The sequence below is a fragment of the Coturnix japonica genome, chromosome 3 (assembly GCF_054131305.1).
Source record: "Coturnix japonica strain WE chromosome 3, WE-NBRP24, whole genome shotgun sequence".
In the NCBI taxonomy this organism is placed as follows: domain Eukaryota; kingdom Metazoa; phylum Chordata; class Aves; order Galliformes; family Phasianidae; genus Coturnix; species Coturnix japonica.
In genome coordinates this window covers 64,328,087-64,349,403 of record NC_140665.1, presented here as the reverse complement: position 1 = coordinate 64,349,403, position 21,317 = coordinate 64,328,087, and the positions used below count along the sequence as shown (strand labels likewise).

General features: G+C 42.9%; 1 protein-coding gene across 2 annotated transcripts in view; it reads right to left on the bottom strand.

The window, feature by feature from the left end:
* Positions 1-1,180: 1,180 nt before the first annotated feature.
* Positions 1,181-21,317, bottom strand: part of SCML4 (Scm polycomb group protein like 4) — a 47,362-nt gene continuing 27,225 nt past the window's right edge. For both annotated transcript variants that reach the window (XM_015858810.3, XM_032443763.2), the window contains exons 7-9: positions 12,433-12,696; positions 4,896-5,041; positions 1,181-1,826 (exon numbers count right to left, since the gene is read on the bottom strand). In XM_015858810.3, the coding sequence (XP_015714296.2) occupies positions 1,701-1,826; positions 4,896-5,041; positions 12,433-12,696 (536 nt within the window). In that variant the 3' untranslated portion in view covers positions 1,181-1,700. The remainder of the gene's footprint in view (positions 1,827-4,895; positions 5,042-12,432; positions 12,697-21,317) is intronic.

The following is a 21,317-nucleotide window of genomic DNA, read 5'->3' as shown; positions in this document are numbered from 1 at the left end:
GGTGGCACTCAAGGCCAGTTTGCAACAAGGACTTTCAGGGTTAGATCTTGAAGTGGTACATTCCCATATGACTTATATTCGAGCAACATGCACCCAAATGAATTTCATTCCATGAGGTATTTTTTTGTAATATTCTGCTATATGGAAGCTGCCATGGATGCTTATGTCTTGCTTATTATTTGGGCTCTGTTGCCCAATTCTGCTGAGGTGAGCACCAAAACAACTTCCTTGTCATGCACCAAGTGTTTAAACTGTATGGATGCGTCCCTTCACAATCCTCCATTTGTGCAGGATGAAGATGAGGGCATACCCACTCCATAAATCACTTCCTCACCCTTTGACCTGCTTTTCTCCTGGCCTGGCTACATAGAATATCAATGAGCACCTCTCATATTTGTGTAAGAGGCCGGAGAGCATTACTTTGAGTCTACTAGAAAACATGTGCACATATGCTGAAAGCAAGCGTGCATCATCCTCTGCAGCAGTGCAAGCAGGCAGTGGCCTTACAGCACCTACCTTGGCCCTGACAGCTGCCACAGTGCACAGCAGTGTGCCCTCCTCATAGGGAACATTCCCACCTGGCAAACAAGAACAAATCCAGAAATTCTGGTTCTTTTTCTTTGCTGCAAATCATACGTCAGGCAGAAAGGTGGGGAGATGACGGCTGAGCGTGCCAGACACCGTGGGAGCCATCCACCCCCTCTTCAGCTTAACAGGAAATATCCTGTCAGAAACGCTTTCTGCATTGGGACTTTTCTTGAAATAATTAAGTGTAAACGGTGACGGCTTGTCCTGCTGGGAGCCTGCGATTCCTCCTGGGTATTTAGAGATGTGCTGACTAGGAGAGTCAGATGGTCAGAGCTCATCAGATGGAAAGCACCATGTCATCACAGCTCCAGCGAATCCCCCCTGTGGCACAAGTGGTAGAAGTGCCGCTCTGCTACACAGGAGGCTCGAATCCCGGGGGCTGGACTCGATGATCTCTAAGGTCCCTTCCAACCCGCACGAAACTATGAAACTATGAAACTATGAAACTATGAAACTATTAGGGCTGCTCCCTCTAGTGGGAAAAGGTACTTCAGCTGCAATAAAAACCTTTTCCCTATTTTTATTTCCTAAAAATAAAAAAACACCCACTTTTTTTTCCTCTTAATTTTCATTCTTCTTTTTTCTTCTTGCCTTTATTTTTCCCCCCAAACTGAAGAATTCAAGTTTTCCAGATGTTAGTGCAAGACACAGGGTGATTCCTATTCAGTGCTGGCTGACCAAAGGGCACACATCCCCCAAACACTCTGAACACAGCAGCCCAGCCAGCACTGCATCCCACCCCATCCCTGCATCCCTGCCTGGTGGACAGCCAGTGGTCTTTCTGCCAGCAGTCACAGTTTGCTTCTTATTTCCCCCTTCTGATTACAAAAATAGGACTTATATAATCATAATAATATTAATGGTACAAAATAATTACTGTAATTATACACTTTTTGGCAAATTATTAACACAAAGAAGCCCCAAAGCTTCCATTGGACTAAAAAAAAAAAAGAAAGAGTGAAGATGCACAAATGTTAAAAAAGACAAAGTCTTTGTTTAAAAAAAGAGGGTAAAACAATCTGCAAAGGAATGCATTCTCTGTAAGGCAGCGTGTTACCTATAGTTTTCTCTGTCTAGATTTAAGTTAGATTCTGCTGTTGTTCAGGAAGCTGTTAGAACTTGGCTTGCTTGAGCTTATCGATGTGGTAGCACAGTTTCAGCGCGGGTCCCAGTTTCAACCCCAGGTATTTCATGATCATGTCACTTTTCAGCAGCAGCAAAGCGTTGCCATCGATCTCCTGGTTGCAGAAGATAGAAAGAGAATCAAAGTAAGTGAACCCCCTGCTTCCAGCACCACAAAAGCAAGATGGCAGCACTGTGTCCTGACGCATTACCCAAGGTGGATCAGAAACAGCTCTTCCTAGATGGAAATGTCATGAATTTTGAAATTTCATTTAAAAATTGAAGGCTGAAATAGGATAAAAGGAAACTCAAAGGAGCCTTTAATCAAATATTACTACTTATTCTTCAAGGAACCGTGAGGTTTGGCAGAAAATAGGTTGATCTTGACAGAAAGGTGTGAGTGATGGAGGCACAGAGCCATGTTGCCTCATGAGCTGCTCGTAGCACTCTGAGTTTCAGGTCCAGCTTTGTTCCTGGCTACCTGCATATTTCGTGTCTCCACAGTGCTCTTACACCCAGTGATACAAGCAATTGATTTCTTAAATTGAAGTCAGTAGTTCCACAATTCATTTGATTTATTAATGAAATTTACTCAAACTTAATTTAACTCCCACATAATTGGCAGAAACTGTTTATACCACATCTGTTGGCTTGAAAAACCTTTTGTAAATACAAGGTGCTGTACTGAGCACCAAATAGCACTGGTGTACAGAGAGGTGGATGTCGTTTCACTGTGGGTTCTCCTATGACTGTAAGGCACAGAAGCTTCCATACAATGCCCTTCTTCAATTCCTGAGCTTGTCTGTTTGTTTTCCCAACTATATTAGGGCATCTGCTTAAAAATACTACCTCTCCTCTTGGTCTTCACCTCACTTTGTTACTTGGAGAGTTAAAACATTACTAATGAATGTGAGTGCATAAATACAGACAGGAGCGCTAATGCTGCATATATTGTATTTGATGGTTTTCTCGGTGTGTCTTTTCTCTGTGATCCATTACCCACTAATTAAGCAATACTATGGATCCTAATTTGCCCTGATCATTATTATTGCATTCAGCAGGTGATTTAGCTGATGAGCTGTTAAGGTCACTTTCTGATTAACTCAATCAATTGATGCTCTTCATTCTGCAACCCCCACACCATCCATTACAAAAACTCTTTTTACTCTCCCCTTCTTCTTCCCATTATTTTAAAGAAGCTAAGGAATGGAAGATTAAGCATGACATTTAAATTAATACTTGCTCAAGAAAGAAAACCATACACCTGGAGCTGTGATGCTAATGGATAAAAACACTGTCAAGGTGTTTGGTGTGAATGCAACTGTTTCTTAATGTTGAGTTCAATATTTTATTATTTCCTCTATTACGATGGAGCAGAGGTCAAAATTAAACTCCATGGCTAGAGTATGCCAGAGGGAGAATTCATATCTAATCAAATACCCACATATTTGCTAAATCCCTGTACGCATTGTTGGCTTGACTTCTCTCCGGTATTGTGTAAGTTCTTTAAAAAAACATAAGAAGAATTGATTAAAAAATGTGGGATTCTATAGCATGGTTCCCAAGTTTGCAGTAGATCTGGAGCTGTTAAATTCAGTGCAATTAGCTTGTTTTACATGCATTTGTTGAGATCTGGCTCACTGCAAGTTAGAGTGCTGCTGTTTTCCTGCAAGAGATGGGGACAGCAAACATATAAGCTGCAAGATAAAGTTACAGTGAGTATGTACATACAGCTTCCAGCTGCAAGAGTGGGTATTGCTGTGCTCATGCCAGCTTCTTGCATGTGCTCTGAGTAGACCCTGATCAAGTCCCTTGCCTTCAGCACAAGGATTTCACCTGGTGGTTGATTCACAGTTCTGCTCCTGGTGAGGAGAGCAGAGTGAGAGCCATGGTCACCCCATGGCATGTGTTGAAGTTGTGGCCAATGCAGGCTACAGCTCCTTGCAACCAGGAAAACGGCTCTGGGCACTGTGCTCAGTACTCACATGGAGTATATATAGTGTATATATATATATGTGGAGTATACTCTTTCCCAATATAGCAATGGGAAAGAGTTCTGTCCATATGCGAGGTACCTCCCCACCTTTCCCCTCCTTGTGGCCCCATCACCTTCTCCCTCCCAGTGTCATAGCTCAGATGAGCTGACTGCCAAAGCAACAATTTCAGGTGATAACTGGGCCCTGTCAATGACAGTAAGTGCTTCTAAGTAAATTATGCACCTGCTTCATAGAAAGATTGAATATACAGGAAGATATGGCTAAGGTTAATGGACTAATCACTTGTCTCTCACCCCTGGGGTCTCTGTATTAATCCAGATGAGATTTGAAGGCTGAAAAATTGCAGGGGTATATATAACTCCGAGGCATAATTGAATTGAGTTGTGTGGTAATCTTACCCAGGTTCTCAAACTTACTGCATATTTTACAAGGAAACCAATAATGAGTAGAGCCCATAGGTGCTGGGTGCTTGACAAAGGCTGACAGAAACAGTCTTCAATAGATATTTAGCTTGGTCTCTTTGTTCGCAGAGCAGTGGTAGTATTGTGGCATGGCATTGGTATAGAGCAGCAGGCCAAGTGAGCCAAGATTAAATAATGTTCCTGTGAGTGTACCTGGCAGCGTGTGCTTCACAGACCAGGGCAATTTTCTCTGCTGGTATACAGCTCCTTCTACTAGTCTCAAAAATTCATGCCAAACCAAGTTACTTTAAGTCTACATGTGTCTTATTCATCTTCCTGCTACCTACCTGGCCAGCGTGGGCCATCTCTGCAGAAGGCAGGGAAAGAAGGCTAGTACCTGGTCTGCAGTCACAGGTTTGATCCTAGCACGGCTGTACCTGCTCTGTTCTCATCTCACTGCCCTGCCTGCAGATGTCAAATGGCCTCAGCCCTTGACTGCGGTGAGCATCCATTGAGGCTCATGCTCTGAATTGGTTGAGGAAGGCTGGATGAGGCTGAAGATGCAGTTAGATGTGGTGCTACCGACTCCAGCAGAAACAAGAAAGTCCTGATCAGATATGTGTTTACAGTCTACTTTACTAATTAGAATTTCTACCACTAGAGATGGCTTAATGAAGGCAACTATCATATCCCCCAGTGAGTCAGCAAGTCTTTTAAATTTGGTTATGGAGTTACGTAATACTAAAACCCCGCAAATTTGGCTGGTTCAGGCTTCTGCTTTACGTACGTGTTTTCTGAAGAGCTCCACATGGGGACCTAAAGCGTGTGGGTCTGCATCCTTCACAAACCAAATCACGTCATCCACAGTCCAGTTCAAAGGATTCTTGCTTGATGGCCGAGCCACGTCTTGTCGTTCTGGTGAAGGACTGGAGGCTATCAGTACAAAAAAGGCCACAGCAGCACATTACAAAGCATGCAGTGATTTCCTTGGTTTGTGGGCGTGCAGCAGTGCAGCAGCCCCACATGTTGGACACTGACTCTGTATGCATCAGCCTGAGCTAATGGGGAGGGAAAGAAGGGACTTGGCAATTTTGGATCTAACTGCTTACCAGGAGATATGATCCCAGCTGGTGAACTGTGTTAAAAAACATGAAACCCTCAGGTTCCTGCTGAGGACGGAACAATGTGCCAGCTGCCAGCCTCTTAAACAGAGCTGCCCCTGCTGTCTGATCTGCAAGCACTGGGGATCTCAGCTCCAGAAGACACCACCCTCCCACCTGGAGGCATTAAACAAAGGAGCTTGCCACTGAATGCAAAGGCTAAGAGATAAAATAAGGATTTAACAAATATTTTTTCTTCTTTGCATTCAGACACTCAGATTTTTTTTGGAGCTTAGAAGTGGGATCCTAGTGAACCTTCTGCTAATCTTAGGCTCAGGTGAAGCTGAAGGTCCCCAGTGAATGCCTATTTGGAGACCTACTAAAATACATGGAGATGAACACCGCACATGTGACTTTTTAATGGTGTAAGCCCTGGATGATTTAAGGTCACTTTGACTTGCTGTAGCTTTAAATCAAGTGAATAAAGGCATATCGGAAGGAAAGTGCATTTATGTTTTTATTCTTAGTCTCTGCGGAATTATAAATCTTAGCCTTAGATGTGTGTAATTTGCACACATACACACACCCTTATGTTGCTTCACTATCCCAAGCACTGCATTATGCTACATTACAGGAAATCTGTTTACTGTTGTTTGTATCCATGCAATGCAAACTTTATATTAGCAGGTAGCAGCACAGAAATGGATGAGATGCTACTTGCCGAGACCTGCTCATCAGTTTCTGCTAAGGCTCAATTTTCAGTGTGCAAGTGGTAAGCAAGCAGGCACTGCAAGAGACAGAAAGGGAAACAGAAGAGTGCAAACAGAGGGACACCATGGACAACTAAACTGGAGCCTGGAGAGGCCCCAGGTAGCAAAGAGGGGAACCAAAATGGCTTCAAGCTGCTGAGAAGGGCTGAGCCCTCCAGAGAAATTCAGAGTTTATAACAATGGATAAAATGTATGAGAATACCACGCGTGGCTCAAAGCATCGTGATAATGCATATGAGCAAATGCAATGGGCTGGGTTGGTGGCTTATGTAAATCTTTGTTCTGATGACTTCAATAGGGCTGTGCTGATTTATGTGAGCAGGGGTCTGCCCATACATGCACAATAATGGCTTTATATGCATTCTGGTCCTTTTTTCTTATCCCACAACATAATGTAATGAGGTATATTTTGCAGTTACGAAGGATGAACTGTAGCAAGCAGCAGTGCTATGAATGTGTGAATCTGGTCGATGGGCTTCGTAATGGGATGTGATGTAAATATCATGATAATTACACTCTCATTTGCTAAGTCACTGTTCTGGATATAAAGGACAAGGAATAGCCGCAGGTCCTCTTAATTAGACAGCGAGGATTTGTGTTCATAAGGACTCATGCGACCCTGGGCTCCGCTCTCAGAATAAATGCAATACACAGTGGTACAGACACCATCTGGACTCTTTGGCATGAAGCAATGAAGATGAAGAGTGCAAAAAACACGGGGCAATTTCAGCCAGCCCCTGGATCATCAGTAATATTGAGCAAGTTTGTCAGGGATGAGTGAAAGAACCACGACTTGCCTGAGAGCTGGAGGAGCCAGTGCATGCAGGAGGCTGCTGCAGTCTGATATGCCAGCAGCACAAGCTGAGTGTGGGCACCACGAACCAAGGGCAAGGGGAAAAAACAGGCTCTTGTGAACCAGAGGGAAAATAGAGAGATGAGAGAAAGGCTACTCAGCGACTGAAAGTTTGCATAAGTTTCAACACCACGGCAATAGTGTGGTCAGGGAACATGTACCAAGAATCACATATTTTTTTCCCCTTAAGTTTGCATGACTGCAAGGAAACCCCAGAGGGCTTTGCCTGGGATTCACGCTGGGTGAAAGGAGAGCAGCCCTGGGCCCAAGTGACTGCTGCCTGAAATACACTGCTTCCAGAAATGCCCTTCTTCCAGAAATGCCAGGAAAGGGTAAAGGGAAGTAGCAAGCCCCTGGGAACAGCTGGGAGCCTCTGCAGGCATTAGAAATATTGGTAATATAAGGAAGTGGGGTGAGAAGAAAAGGTTGAAATGACAGGGTGAACTCTACTCAGTGCTCCGCAGTCTAGCAATCAATAGCATAAATCTGATGTTTTTAGAGAAATATATAAATGACCTTTCTAAAGAGTCTACATGGCCAGAACTCTTCCAGCCTCCAGCAAGTGAAGGAAATCCTCTCAAACCCCTATCTGAAGTATCATATATCTACGTAGAAATGAAAACTATGCATAGACATGAACTCTATTTTAAATCTATATATACACCTAAGTTCGTGTCCTATATTCTCTGCTGCTTTTTCATGAATTGTGCTATTTTCCTTGCATGTAAGTGGTTGCCTTTAAATGCTGTCAGTAGAGCTGGGATACCACCAGTTTGCAGACAGATGTCTCAAAAGCATTTCATAGCTGGTGAGATTGGAAGCAACCTGTTTTTTTCCATATCTTTTAAAACCTATTTTGTTTCCTAATAATTTATTCTGTCTTTTTAACTTTGTAATTTACCCGTGTAAGTGTAATTTCTTTATTTGGGAACAAAAAATAAATCATTTCATGCCTACACAAAGGCACGAGTTCTCTGTTTCAATAGCATCACTTTGCTAAGAGATTATATTAAGCACAAAAGTGTTTGATGGCAGCAGGGCAAGTACTATACATTTTTTCTTATCTGAAGGTATTCACATTTAACCTAAGAATTAGATAAATGAGGAAGTCTCATGTCTCCTGGGTATCCTATGCCATCCTGTCATCAGAATTAATCAAGATGATAATGAATACTCAGATTACAAAGAGATGGGAGTGCTCGGGACCAATAATTATTTTTAGAGATCGTAATCTAGGTCAAATCCAATTTCCTGTTTTTGACAGGTGGCAAAAAAAAAAATATTGTCAAATTAATGGAATGAGATATGGAAATTCAGGCAATCAAAGGGAAGCACTCCCCCTCCTGCCTGTGTTGGTACTGGAGAGGATGGGGAAGGGGCTCCCTGCAGGGCAAGGCTCTTGGGGTGTCCCTGCTAAGACTGCTGCAGGGATGGCTGGAAGTACAGTATCAAAGCCCAACACCCAGTGAAGCCAATGGCAAGAAAGTCCTGGTGCAAAGGAGCCAGAGGCTGAGCTCTTGCCCTTCAGGCCTTTTTTCTGAGCCCACTTCATGCTCCAGATGTTCCTGAGAAAGAGGGTGAAAGGAGGGAAAGCCAACAGCTGAGTGGCTGCAGGGCCACAGTGAGGAAATACAACACTAAAGTGGAGTTAAACCTGTGAAAGAAGGGAAGATAAATAACAGACTCCCTAAATATGTTCTTGGCAAACAAACAGAGCCCCGAGGGAGTGTGGCCATTGATAGATAAGAGTGGAAAGGAAGTGACAGATGAACTTTAATATTGCTGCAGGCCTAAATGATTTCTTTGCCTCAGGGGAAAGGGGTGGGGATGAAATTTTAAAAGGCTCTCTCTGATCGTACTGGAGAAGTTAATGAGGAGCAGCAGATCCACTGAAAGCAAGCACAAGTAGCAGGCCCTCAATGAGAGGCACAGAGAGATAGGAAACGGTTCTTTAAGAAGCCCTCCCACTGCATGCAAGGACAGGAGGAGGACTCTGCAGGAGAGGCTTCCTGAGACAGCAGGCTGGAGAAGATGGCAGCACCCACTGTGTGGCATGGGGACATGATGCCACGACTGCCAGAGCAGCCCTGCTGATTGAGATCCAGCCATAAACTGGTGGCAAATGCTTGCTGGTGCTTTTCTTGCTTCTGTTTTGAAAGAGAAAAAGAAAAGCTCAGTGCAGGTGTTGAACCTTCCAGGCTGTGAAAGTGACCTCAAAACCTGGCAAGCAGTGCATACAGAAGAAGTGGGACCAGGGCTGAGCTTCTCTTCCCTTGCCATTGCCTGGAGGAGGTGCTCCCCTGCGAGGTGCTGGCAGCATTCGTCTGCAACAAACAACCTTCTAACCCTGTGCCTGAAATGCTGTCAGGAAATAAATGTATTAAGCAAGTGGGACTGTCTCTTTAACAAAGACCCTCGGGGGTAATAATTAACTGCTAATATTGGATAATAAAATCTGCATAAAGCCCCCAGGCTACAGGCAAGGCTGAGGCTGTTGTGTCGTGGCTGAACGCACAATTCTCCACTCTCGGGATAAAGGGTTTGTTTGTCTGTTACATAAGCAGGCTTGGAAAGGTTTATGGTTTACGATGTCCTTGACTATTCCTTCCCAGATTTAAGAGCTTCAGTTTGGCAGACGATGACAGCAAAGTGCATGTTTATCTCTTAGCAGCCCCAACTGGCTTTCTGAAATGAGATTTGTTTGTTTGTTTGTTTGTTTGGAATTTTTTAGCATAGTCACGGAGAATTAGGCATCATGCTTCCAATCGCATTAATGAGAGCTTTGGGTTTTAATCTCATCCATTCCCCTTGAAAAGCTCGTTCTGCTATTTACTGAGATATGCTTTGCAGTTATGATTTTTTTTCCACGATGTTTGCCCACCCTGATAAATAAGGCATGCTATTTTTCTGATATATCAATACATAAAATGGATCGGCTTCAGGTTTTGGAGAGAAATTCTCCCTCCTTTTAATGAGTCCCGTCCATCCCTGTCTTTAAGTAAGCAAACCAAGGAGGATTAGAACGGATACATGTAGGCACCGATTACTCATCCTCACCCATTTATGATTCAGCACCATATGAATTGTCCCTAGAAAGAGGAAAAGCATACACAGAAGCACTGAGTCCTAAGACCTTTGAGAGAGATTTTGCCAAGACAGTAATCAAACTCTAGCGTAGCTACACTGAAGTGATCGTGGGAAGATGCATATTTAGATGGCTGTGATTTCTATTAAAGTATAAAGATAAAAATACATGAAAAATAGGATAGCAGTGAAAAAAATAGATTCTCTGCCTTTAAGGAGAAGCAAACAGTGCTTTATAGAAACTCACGATGGGAATTCCAGCAGCACAGAGCTGTGCTACAGAACTGATACTATGGCAAATGGAGAAGGAAATGAAAGCAGACTGCCTGGAAGCAGCACCTTTTCTCTAAGTATAGAAGGGCTGCTGTAATAAATCTGTGGGCACCCTGACTTCGTGGTTGTCACTGTGTTGTACATCTCAGTCACTGAAAACATGGCCATAGGCAAGAGCCAACTGCTCTCCTCTGCTTCTAAGAAAGCAGCCCCAGGGGCAATGAAGATGTTCTGGAGAAGGGGCATGGTGGTGACACAAACATGCACAAATCACTGGGGCAGGTGTGCAGAGGTGCACAGAGCACCTAGAACACAGGAAATTGCTAATCCTCCTGTTGGAGACCTTGATGGCAAACCCATCTCTATTTGGATATGCTTGCTCCTGTATGTGCAGACCCTCATGTTTTTCAGCTTCATTCTCCTGAACATAGATTCAAATCCATTATACAAAGGCTTTTATTCACATAATGCACTTTTTAAGCACAGGAACTTTACCATGGCGTTATTATTATTATTATTCATGCTGAAAATGTGCAAGGTATTCAATAAGCCATTGGGTAATAAAATGGAGAAAAACCTATGACAGATTAGTCAATACAAATCCACCGCTTCTGGCTCAAAGTCCTTTAGTCACCAGTTTCTTAAGGTGTTGAGGGTGCTGGAGGAGCATTGCTGTGCCTGCACTCAGCTCTGCCCTAAGGAATTCCTCATGCTGGAGACAAGATGCACAGCAAGGCAGAACTTCGGCCTCAGCTGCTCTGGCCTTTTCCTGTATGTTACAAAGAGATAACCAGAATGATAAAGATTTCAAACCAGGCAACTAACAACATTATTAAATCTTGGCTCATTGCAGAATCCCTTGCAGTTTCCAGGGGAAATACAAGGGCAGAAAGACAATGTAAGGAGCTAATGCTGGACAAAAGGGTTAGGGGGAACCAGCAAGGCTACAGCAAATATATCATGAGGAAAAAAAGTAACCGGAGTGACAGTAGATTCCATTAATAAATGAGGAAGGGGAAGAAATTAATGACTTGAAAATGGCTGAGATATTCAACTCCTTTGTTAGATCTACCTTCAAGATGAAAAATGCATAAATGAAGTTTGAATAATTAGTAAGGGGTGAAGACACTGTTCAAATGGCTACTGATAAAGACCTGTTAATGAAGAAATGCAAATAAAGACAAAGTTAGCAGAAGTTCAGGGAATCACCTAATCCATTTGATGAACCCAGGTCTTTTCTGGGGTGAAAGAAGCCATGGCTGACAGGGAATATAGCACAAAGCGCTGGTGAAGAGCAAATACACTCCAGGATTAGAAAGCACTCTTGCCACTGCCTCAGCTAGTTCTCTCTTGATGCTGAGTTATCTGTGAGTATCAGCCTTGTGCTGCCTTACACCAGGCTGCTCCTGCAGTCCCACTTGCTCCCCTCACCTCAGCTGCCAGGAAAGCTTTCCTGGAGGGAAGCCATCTTTTGCAACGAGTCCCATTTTAAGAGGGCTTGGCACCAGCAGAGTGCCCTTAATAGGCAGAGCAATCAACCCAATGAGTCTAAAGCCCAGGAGGATAGCTGGACAAAAATACAAAGAGAGGGGAGAGGAAGGGTTATTGAATGCAGTGGTTCCTGTGGCATCTCTTGGATCTGCAGATAAACTTCTCGTGACTTTTCTTCCCTAAAGGATAAAAAAGCCTTGAGCAGTGAGCTGGGTGACTTCTAAAAATATATGTTTTCTGGGCAGTCTTTTTCAAACAAAATTTGCTGTAGTTTGTATTTAATGGGGGCAGGGTTGGCTACACATCTAGGAAGAAAAATCTTTTGCTAAATTGTTTGATAGGCACTAATATTTGAGTTTGTTCTGTATGGTGCTTTGTACACAGCTGGTGTCGTGCAATTAACCTGTCTGTAAGCAGTATCAGTCTTGGGGAGAAATGCCTTATATATTAATATTTATATCTGTAAATTGATAATGGTGGTTGTGATTGCCACTCGATTATACATAATACATACGTTTACATAATTAATAACTGCATTAGAAAACATTCACCGTTTTACTTAATGATGAACAGATTGATTTTGTGTTTACATAGGTTATTATTTCTCCTTCTAAGTGAAAGCATGCACGGTCTGAATGCATGTCAATGCAAGTGCACCTTGCTAACTTTCCTGGGAATTTAGGAATGAGTTAAGACCCCAGCATGGCACCAGCATAGCAGCACACATTGCTAATAGGAATATGATTATATTACCACTTGTGTTTCCTTCAGGATAGGTCCCATTCCTTGTTGGGCTGGAGGTGTGGTGCCGCAGGCTGGCAGAGGAAGACCTCCCTGAGGACACCGGTGCAGGACGATGACCGCAGGAGGAAGAGGAGCCTCCAGCCGGATGTCCATCTGCAGGACTCTGCCGCATGGCATATGTGGAGCCCACACAACTGAAGGCAGAGTCAGTAGGATCCGTGCTGTACCGCTTCATGTTAGCTGGATCCAGGTAATCCTCAGGGATGACTGTTTCTGCTCAATAAGAAAAGAAAGAATCGGTAAAATGGAACCAACATTTAGCTTCACTTCAGACTTTCTGTACAGACAGCTGGATGGCATGGATAGGCTGGACACAGGAGGCATCTTTTCTGAGAATTAATATACAATAAGGAGAAGCACAATCTCTCAGAAGTCAGTAGAATCATGACAGGGAAGTTTTGGCTTGATGCAACCAACCCGTGTCAGTTTAGGGCAATACTCTCCTACCACTTCCCACTCCCACTGAGTGGGAAGGCAAAGACAGGTCTCATTTGCCTCATGGTGCTCCCTGAACACCACCAAGGCTGGAGGTCTAATGGACAGCATGAGGATGAGGAGCTTCAAGAATCCAGCCCCTTCACATACATGCTGTCCCTGCCTTAGAGGTTCCCACTCCAGCTGGGTGAAACAAAGCATCAGCATCAGGCAGGCAGGGAGTCCGCAGATTAGGAAAGTGCCTTCCTTTTCCCCATGATGTTTCTCTGAGCTGCTAAAATTGCTGCTGTCCTTACTGTGTGTAAAGTCTCCAAGCTGAGTGAAATCACCTCTAAGGTGTCACACATCTCCTGGCACCCAGTAACAGGGTGAATTTATACTGTAATTTATGCTACGAGACCCAAACCCCATTGCTAATACATATTGAGGTTGTATGTAATAGTCTTTTTCTTTTAATTTACATTCTTAGTATTTTTTTTGCAAAATCCCTTTGCAAGCTGCGTATAACCATTGATGTTAAACAAACGCAATTTAGTTTGACAACTCAAATACTCAACAATTGTACCACACCAGCATCCTGGCTCACATGCCAAGCCACAGCACAGACTCCTACTGCATGATTATCTGACTTTTCATTTGCTTGCTGCTGTCTCTTATAACTTTGGCCTGTTCTGGGCCAAGGCTGGACTTGCAATGAGGCAACTATCCCATTGGAAGGACAGCCATGAATGTGAAGTTTTCTCACTTTTGGGCACTTGCTTTAGTAACTGCAAGTAACATTCCTCTAACTGTGTTTTTTTCCCTTAGATAATTTGGATTCTCGCAGAGTGCATTCAGGTAGCCTACTGCTTTCTGCCAAGAGGTTCTAAGCTTTATTCCTACCCAAATACGAATAGAATGCAATTCAGCTGAATTCAAGAGTTCAGCTAACATAACACTGGCATAAGGGAGATGGGAATCTGGCACTCCGAACCTTTCTCCCTAGCCTTCAACAGATGTCAAAATTGTATAGCAATTGAGATAACTACCTTGCTTTTCAGACTCCTCCCCGTAAACCAAAGAAAATCCAATCAAGCCTTCTCATTCAAAGGAATTTAATTACTGTGTAGAACACTTGCAATAAAAGCCTCTTATGCATAAAGAAGACAGCTCTTTCTGCAGCATCCTGCCTGCACCGCATGGAATAATTATGCCTCTTGTGAATCATTACCTCTTTATTTCAGGAAAAGAATGCTTTTTTAATATGATTACAATATGAAGAAGATGCAGACTGTCTAAACAACAAACAGCACGTTAGAACAGCCCTGCTAAATAAACAGCATACAGCTTTTATTACTATGGATATAAATGACTCCTAAATTTGTGAGTGGACACCAGGGATTTTTTGACTGATGTCAGATGCTCAGTAATCTATGTAAAATAAGACCTGCATGGATGAAAATCTCCCAGTGGAAGGGAGTGTATGAGTTGTGTCTGAAATTATGATGAAGAACCAGATGCTGTCATTTCTGTTACCAACTCTACCTAAGACTCTTTCCTTGATCTGGATCAATTTATGGTTGGATTAGATGTTACTAGTGGTCTTTTCCAACCTTAATGATTCTGTGATTCTATGAATTTGTTCCACCTATCTCTGCTTTGGGCTCCACAATGGGAGTAATGATGCCTATGCCCCGGGCAACCTGATGTAGCTGTGCAAGTCCCTGTTCATTGCAGGGGAGTTGTACTAGATGACCTTTAAAGGTCTCTTCCAAATTTAAGGATTCTATGATTCTATTGCCACAGATCAGCAAGAGCCTCATTTGCAACATGCCCAAGATGAAGATGTTGTGGCAATTTGAAGAGCAACTCATGTCATTAGGCAAGATGGAGCAGAGATCATCTTACACAGTCAGGTTTCTAAGCAAGCCTTTTCAGAACTCCCAGTCTTCAGATAGGCATCAGCAGTCAGTAGGATAGAACAGCAACTTGCTGGAGTTACCCCTTACTGTTCACAGGTAGCTCATGAGGAAAGACAGGTCACAGACTGGGAAAAAGGAGACTTGGGGTTCAGGTTTAAGTGGTTACAGGTTTTAAGTCATTGATTTTTAAAAGATGCTGGTCAGCTTCTGTGCTGCCCACTGAGTGTGGGCTGCTTTGTAAAAATGCACTAGCCAACACAACTGGAGCAACCACGTCTTCTAGCTGGGACCATCTCAATATCACCAGAGCAAAAAAGACTCAAATATTAGCAAAAACATCATGTTGGCCGCTATTAGGAAGCTAAAAATCTTGGAGTAAGTATTAGAAAACCTCAACCAAAAGGAGATGGAGAGTCTTCCAACCAAGAGCAACAGGGAGCTGGAGGATTAGTGGGCACACTGTATTGGGAGGGAGGAATAGCAACACAAAAATCTTGGCTGAAAACAGGCTTGCCTGCCTGGACTTTACAGGCTGGGCTGCTTACAGTGGCACTGGAGGCAGTGAGAGAAATGGGCTGAACCATCCAGAAACTCAGACAAGACTGTGGAAGCTTTCTGTGTTCACAGCCATCTGGATCCCTGTTAGTTGTACCATAAAGAAGCTGCACAAGCTGCAGCTCAGGCAGTGGTGCGTCTGGGTTTTACATCTACTAATCCCACTCTGACCAACATATTTTGAGGAAAACATATTTTCTCAGGCAGCAGAAGAAAATAAAACTGCAAAACTGCTTTGAGCACAGTATTCTCCATTACAACTTTTCACTACCCTGAGATGCTCAAGCCATTGTGAATTAGTTTGCCTTTCCTGGAATGGTCCACAGGAAAATTGTTTGAGAAGTGGAAGTTTGTTACATCCAACACGCATTAAAATGCAGCAAAGGAGGAGAGAAAAAAAAAAAGCAAAATTTAGCCAGCAAAAGCAATGCCTATTTTCACAGTTTAAAAACTCAGGTTTATTTAGCTGAGGTTCTGAAAGTAGCAGCCTGCATGTTTCCCAGCTAAACTCCTGAGGATGAGTCAATGTGCAGCTCACATCCCAGCCCTGCTGCATGACTTTGGTCAGGTTATCCATCACCTCTGGACCACAATTCTCCTTTAGCATGAAGAAAAGTACTTTTTTTATCTCTCACCTCAGCTGCATGGTAAGTCATTTGCCTCAGGGGTATCTGTACACCTCTACAGGATGCCACATGGATTTAACAGTGCATGTGTGAATGCAGATCACATACAACGGACCTTTGATAGCATCTGAGAATAGAGGCACTCCGGAAAGACAAAAAAACCCTGTGTATCCCATTGTACATTAGGAAAGCAAATGAAAATTAATTGCAAGTGAAGCAGGAAATGGAGAAGAGAGTATACTCAGGAAAGATGATCCCTACCTGACATTTTTCTGAGCAGATATAACCTTTCACTCTCTTCATCATTTAAATAAATAAATAAAACCCCACTAAAATTTCTCCTGTAGGCAAAAACTCTTCCTGAGCCCCACAGTAACCCTCCTCTCCTCTCCTCTCCTCTCCTCTCCTCTCCTCTCCTCTCCTCTCCTCTCCTCTCCTCTCCTCTCCTCTCCTCTCCTCTCCTCTCCTCTCCTCTCCTCTCCTCTCCTCTCCTCTCCTCTCCTCTCCTCTCCTCTCCTCTCCTCTCCTCTCCTCTCTTCTTCTCTCCTTTCCTTTCCTTTTTTTTTTTTTTCTTTTCCTTTTTCCTTCACTGCCACTGTTCATTTTTGTTATCTTGCCTCCTATTCCCCATATTACTTAGTGATGGGTTTTGCCCTTTGACACTTCCCTGCACCTTTTTAAGTGCTACCATATATTTTCCATAATGGGTTGACCAGCTGTGAACTCAATATTTTAAGTAGTATGATATCATACCTCCCCCAGACCTCTCCTCTCCTTCCATCAGGGCCAGCCTTGTGTCATCTCCCAGCCTTGTGTCATCTCCCAGTCATTTGAGAGGAGCCAACCACAGCGACAGAATCTCCCCAAGAGACTCCTCACACATTTTGGCTTTCCCCTTTATTTTGTATGCCCCAGTCCTGGCTCCAGCTCCCTGCACACTGATGGGTGCTGTTGGGAAGCAAGAAAGGACAGCTTTATGCTGAGTCCCACTGGCCGCATCATGCATTTTGTTTTCGCCCTTCTCTTTAGCTTACTGACTTCCTTCTGCCAAGAAGTGGGTATCTCACTACAGTGTTTCTCCAGAGAAACAACCAAATTTTTCTGCTTCTCACCTACAAATTCTGAATATCTGCATTTCTTTTCCACTTGCTGAGATTAGTGGAAGCACCAATCTTACAGCCTGTCAGACTCTTTCACCACACTACACATTCCTGTCTTTTTTTCTTTAGCTACAACACTTTTGGCACGAGTAACCAACACTTTGGATCCATGTAAGCAGTCTTCTTCATGAAGGATTTCCCATATTGTTGTCTAATGAGCTTCAGGTAGCAAGGATTAGAAACCCACATCTCAGCCTTCTAGTAATGGTAAGTAAAGTGCGAAAAACACAGAAAGCAAATGCAGAGAAAAACACTCCAGGTGAGTTTAGCCATCAGTTCCACCTGGGGCAAGCTAGAGAGGTAGAGAGCAGAGTTGTGAACAGTATTAAACACTGTGAAGATTTGCCTTGGTTCTGTACTGCTATCTTCTGTTTTAACATCAGCTCTTAAAAGATTAAAAAGATATCTTTTCCTGTGCCTGCCAAGCAGCCTCACATATTTCCACCCTGTCAGAAACAGACCATGCACCTTATCTGCTGTGTAGCTTGAGCCTACTTGCCTCCATCTGCAGATAAGAGCTTCCTATGATGGATTAAGGCTTTTCTGGTCATCCTGCTGTGATTTACTCCTGGATAACAGCACAGCCCTTTCCTTTTAGCTCCATTCGCTGTTCAGACATGCAGTGCGATGAGAATATGATGTCACCCCTTAGCAGGTGCTCCTACAGTGCAGGGTAACTGCCTCAGTTACAGGAGCACACAATTCACACAAATGCACCCACAAGGGAAGGAAGGGGGTTATTCATCAGTCAGAACAGAAAGGAATAAATAAGCCTCATCCACTTGTGGTACTGTGAACAGAGGAGTCACGGTCACACCATGGAGATGAAAGCTGCCATGAGTTTTCAGTCTGAGGCTTTGCTGTACCAGGCATCTCCTCGCTGCACCCTCACTGCCCACTGAAATGAGGAATCCCCTAAGGAGAAGCTGCCAGTCAGCTAGCATCAGGACCTAAATATTTTAGAGCGTTTTGCAAAATGCAGTGTTGCCCTGCTTACAAGACTTCAGCATAGGCGATTTTTTTCCCTCATTTTCCCCTAAGTATTTGCAGTGCAGACGAGAGCTGCATCGTGTTTAATGCAGTAGAACCAGGAAATGAAACTGGCTGGGAACAGATCTACACGGCTTTATAAGTCCAAAGTGAGTAAAAAGGGAGAGTAAATTTGCAAGCTAACTGCTGACAAATAAATTAGATTTAATAATAAAAGGTACTCGTGTGTATAAATCACCTAAAGGTGATTTTTTTTAAAGTACTTGGGGATGACAGAATAAACGTCTTGTGTTGCAGTAGAGACATGTTAGTCCTATTCCACAGTGCAGGCGAATTGTTTAAGTACTGAATACCCACGAGTGAAGGTGAATTCAGTGATACATGGATCAAGTCTTTAGCAAAGTGTTCCCTTCATCTCTTCCTCCTGATTTCAGACCCTGTCTCCCTCACCTTTATGTTACACCAAGCCACACATCATGAAAAGAGGATTTCTTGGGGTTGCAACACTCTGTGCTTTATTAGTGTAGCAATATTCCGCATAGGCAGAGGGAGACAGGAGGCTGCCATCCATCTGTTCTGCCCCCAGCCTCCAGCAGCGCTCAGGTGCTTTTCCTTTCTATCCACGTAGTTTTCAGTGTAGCCTTTAAGCTTATTAATCAGCATTGATAAAAGTCACAAAAAGCTGTGTGTAGAATAGATTGTATAAAAACAACTATGTTATTTGGAAATTGCAGCACATTATGTACTGGCATTCTCTACAGATAAAGTGCTGAATGCATTTCTGTTGTTATCACCATGATGAATCTCCTTGCACTGTACTGACTTCAAATATTTAACAGCAGTGTTTTTCTTTGAAAAACAAATTATTTGAGACACATCACATGAGTTGGCTACAGCAAAGCACAGTAACTGCAAAATGAGCTGTGTTTGCCCCTTAATAACTGATAAACTCACTCGGTGATCAGGTGGAGCACACGCAGAGCATGGGTCTGTGCACGTATCTATATGTGGGTATAAGATCTTTCATGAAGTCTGCACTTCATTTCTCTCTGCCCAATGCTCGGATGGACTTTCTGGTATTTCTGATGTTGTTTTATTTCTGTGATATGAACACACCATAGCTTGGCCCTAATGCCTTGTTCTCCTTCACCAATCCATAGAGAAGCCCACCATAAGTGTTATATATGTAGTGATTCCCCAACCCACATTTGCATTTTTTTTTCAGTGAGGTGGAGATTCATTGCCATGCCCATCTCCCAGCTGTGCTGCCCATCAACTTGCACCTTCCCCTTCTTGCTGCTGCCCACAGCCTGCACCGTCTCAACCCCAGCACCCAACTGGGTTCCCCTGTATTTTGCTGCAGATTTTCCCTTACTAACTTTAATCTCCTGCTCTGCATTCATTTTGCCAACAGATGAATGTTCTTCAAACAGATGCTGAATATTATTACTCTCTGAAAGACACTTTGATGTACTCTATATAATTACTGCTGACAAATAATTCCTGGGGAGTGCCACCAGTAGAGCTGAGCCCAAGAAATCTTGAGAAAAATTGGGTGGTGAGACTGGAAATGCAGTTGTTTCCATTTATTTGGTAGCAAAAGGGAAAAGGAAAGACTGAAATAGAAGCTAAATGAAGACAGATAAAGGAAGAAGAGTTTCTTTAAGCTTTTATCCTAAAGGGTTAAAAAAGAGGGCAACATGGAACAGGAGAAAAATAGAGCTGAAAAGCCAGAGGACATCCAAGACCATTCCCTTGAAAAATACAATTAAAATTTGCTATAAAATCTGTCCAACTTAGGCATGAGGGCCCCTTGTCCTCCTTCCCCTCAGCTCTGTTCTCTCCCCAGGGGAGTCAAGCTGCCCCATTGCTAGCAGCCCTGCGAGTGAGGGAACCCACAGCACAGAGTGCTCTGAACATTCTCCTCAGCCATGGAGCACACTGAACACCTTAATTTGACATAAAGTCATGATCTTAAGGATCATCCTTTTCCTCTCAGGAGCAACAAGAAATACAGTGTGTTCCACTGGTAATGCACTCTATGCTGAGATGGGTGGAAGTTTTGTCACTATTGGCTGTAGGCAGATACCTGTGTGATGCCTGTCAATCTGACTGCATAAAATATGGAGATGATGAATAACAGATATCTGTATCAATATTTAACAAGCTTAGTAATTGAAATTCCTGTTTCAACCTTCACTTAAATCTTTTAAAATCAAGGACTGCGCTCCTAACTTCAGGTATCTCCTGAAGGAATAATACAGCTCTGCATCTAAAATATAGTTAAAGATGTACCTGAAGCTAAAACCAAGTTGCAATCATATTTTACCCAATTAGGGATCTCAAAAGGTTTCTGTACTTCCTCCATGCAATGGAGCATGTAAGGCTTGAATTTAATGCTTGTACCCAGCAGTACTTTATCTGTAGTAGATATCACCTCATCCATTATGCTTCATGCACTTATGCCCCTCATTTTATCAACATGCCATATGCATACCTTTTAATACAGTAAAAAACACGTTTTTCCCTTTCTCTAAATTCTACTTCCTAGCCTTGTTCCATATTCAAGAAAAATGAAGGAACAGCTTTTTTTGGTGCCATTGACAGATACAACTAAAATTCTTGACTTGTTTGAAGCAGTAAAAAAATACATTAAAGCAATTTTCTTTTGCCATTTGTCAACATGTCTACATATCTGGTATGGCTACTGATGGCAAACCAGTGATTGCTGGTAAAAAAGAAGGGCTTATAAAATTAATACAAGATGATGCCATTGTCGCTGGCAACTCGTGTTTGATGAAATATCACCGCATTGTACATCAAGAAAAATTATTTGTGAAAGTTTTAAAAATGGATAATGTCATGCAAATTGTCATCAAAGCTGTCAGTTTATTAAAGTTCAAGGGACTGAATCATCACCAGTTCCAGGAGTTCCTTACAAGTGTGGATGATGATTATGGGGACGTCATTCACTTTTCTGAAGGAAGGTGGCTAAATTGGGATAAAATGCTAAAATATTGTTATGATTGTGAAATGAAATAATGTCCTTTATGGAATTATAAGTAAAATTTGTGCCAGAATGTACAGATTAAAACTCGCTCACAGTTACAGCATTTTTGGTGGAAAGATGCCTTCTAACTCAGACCATTCTTCGATTCTATGATTCT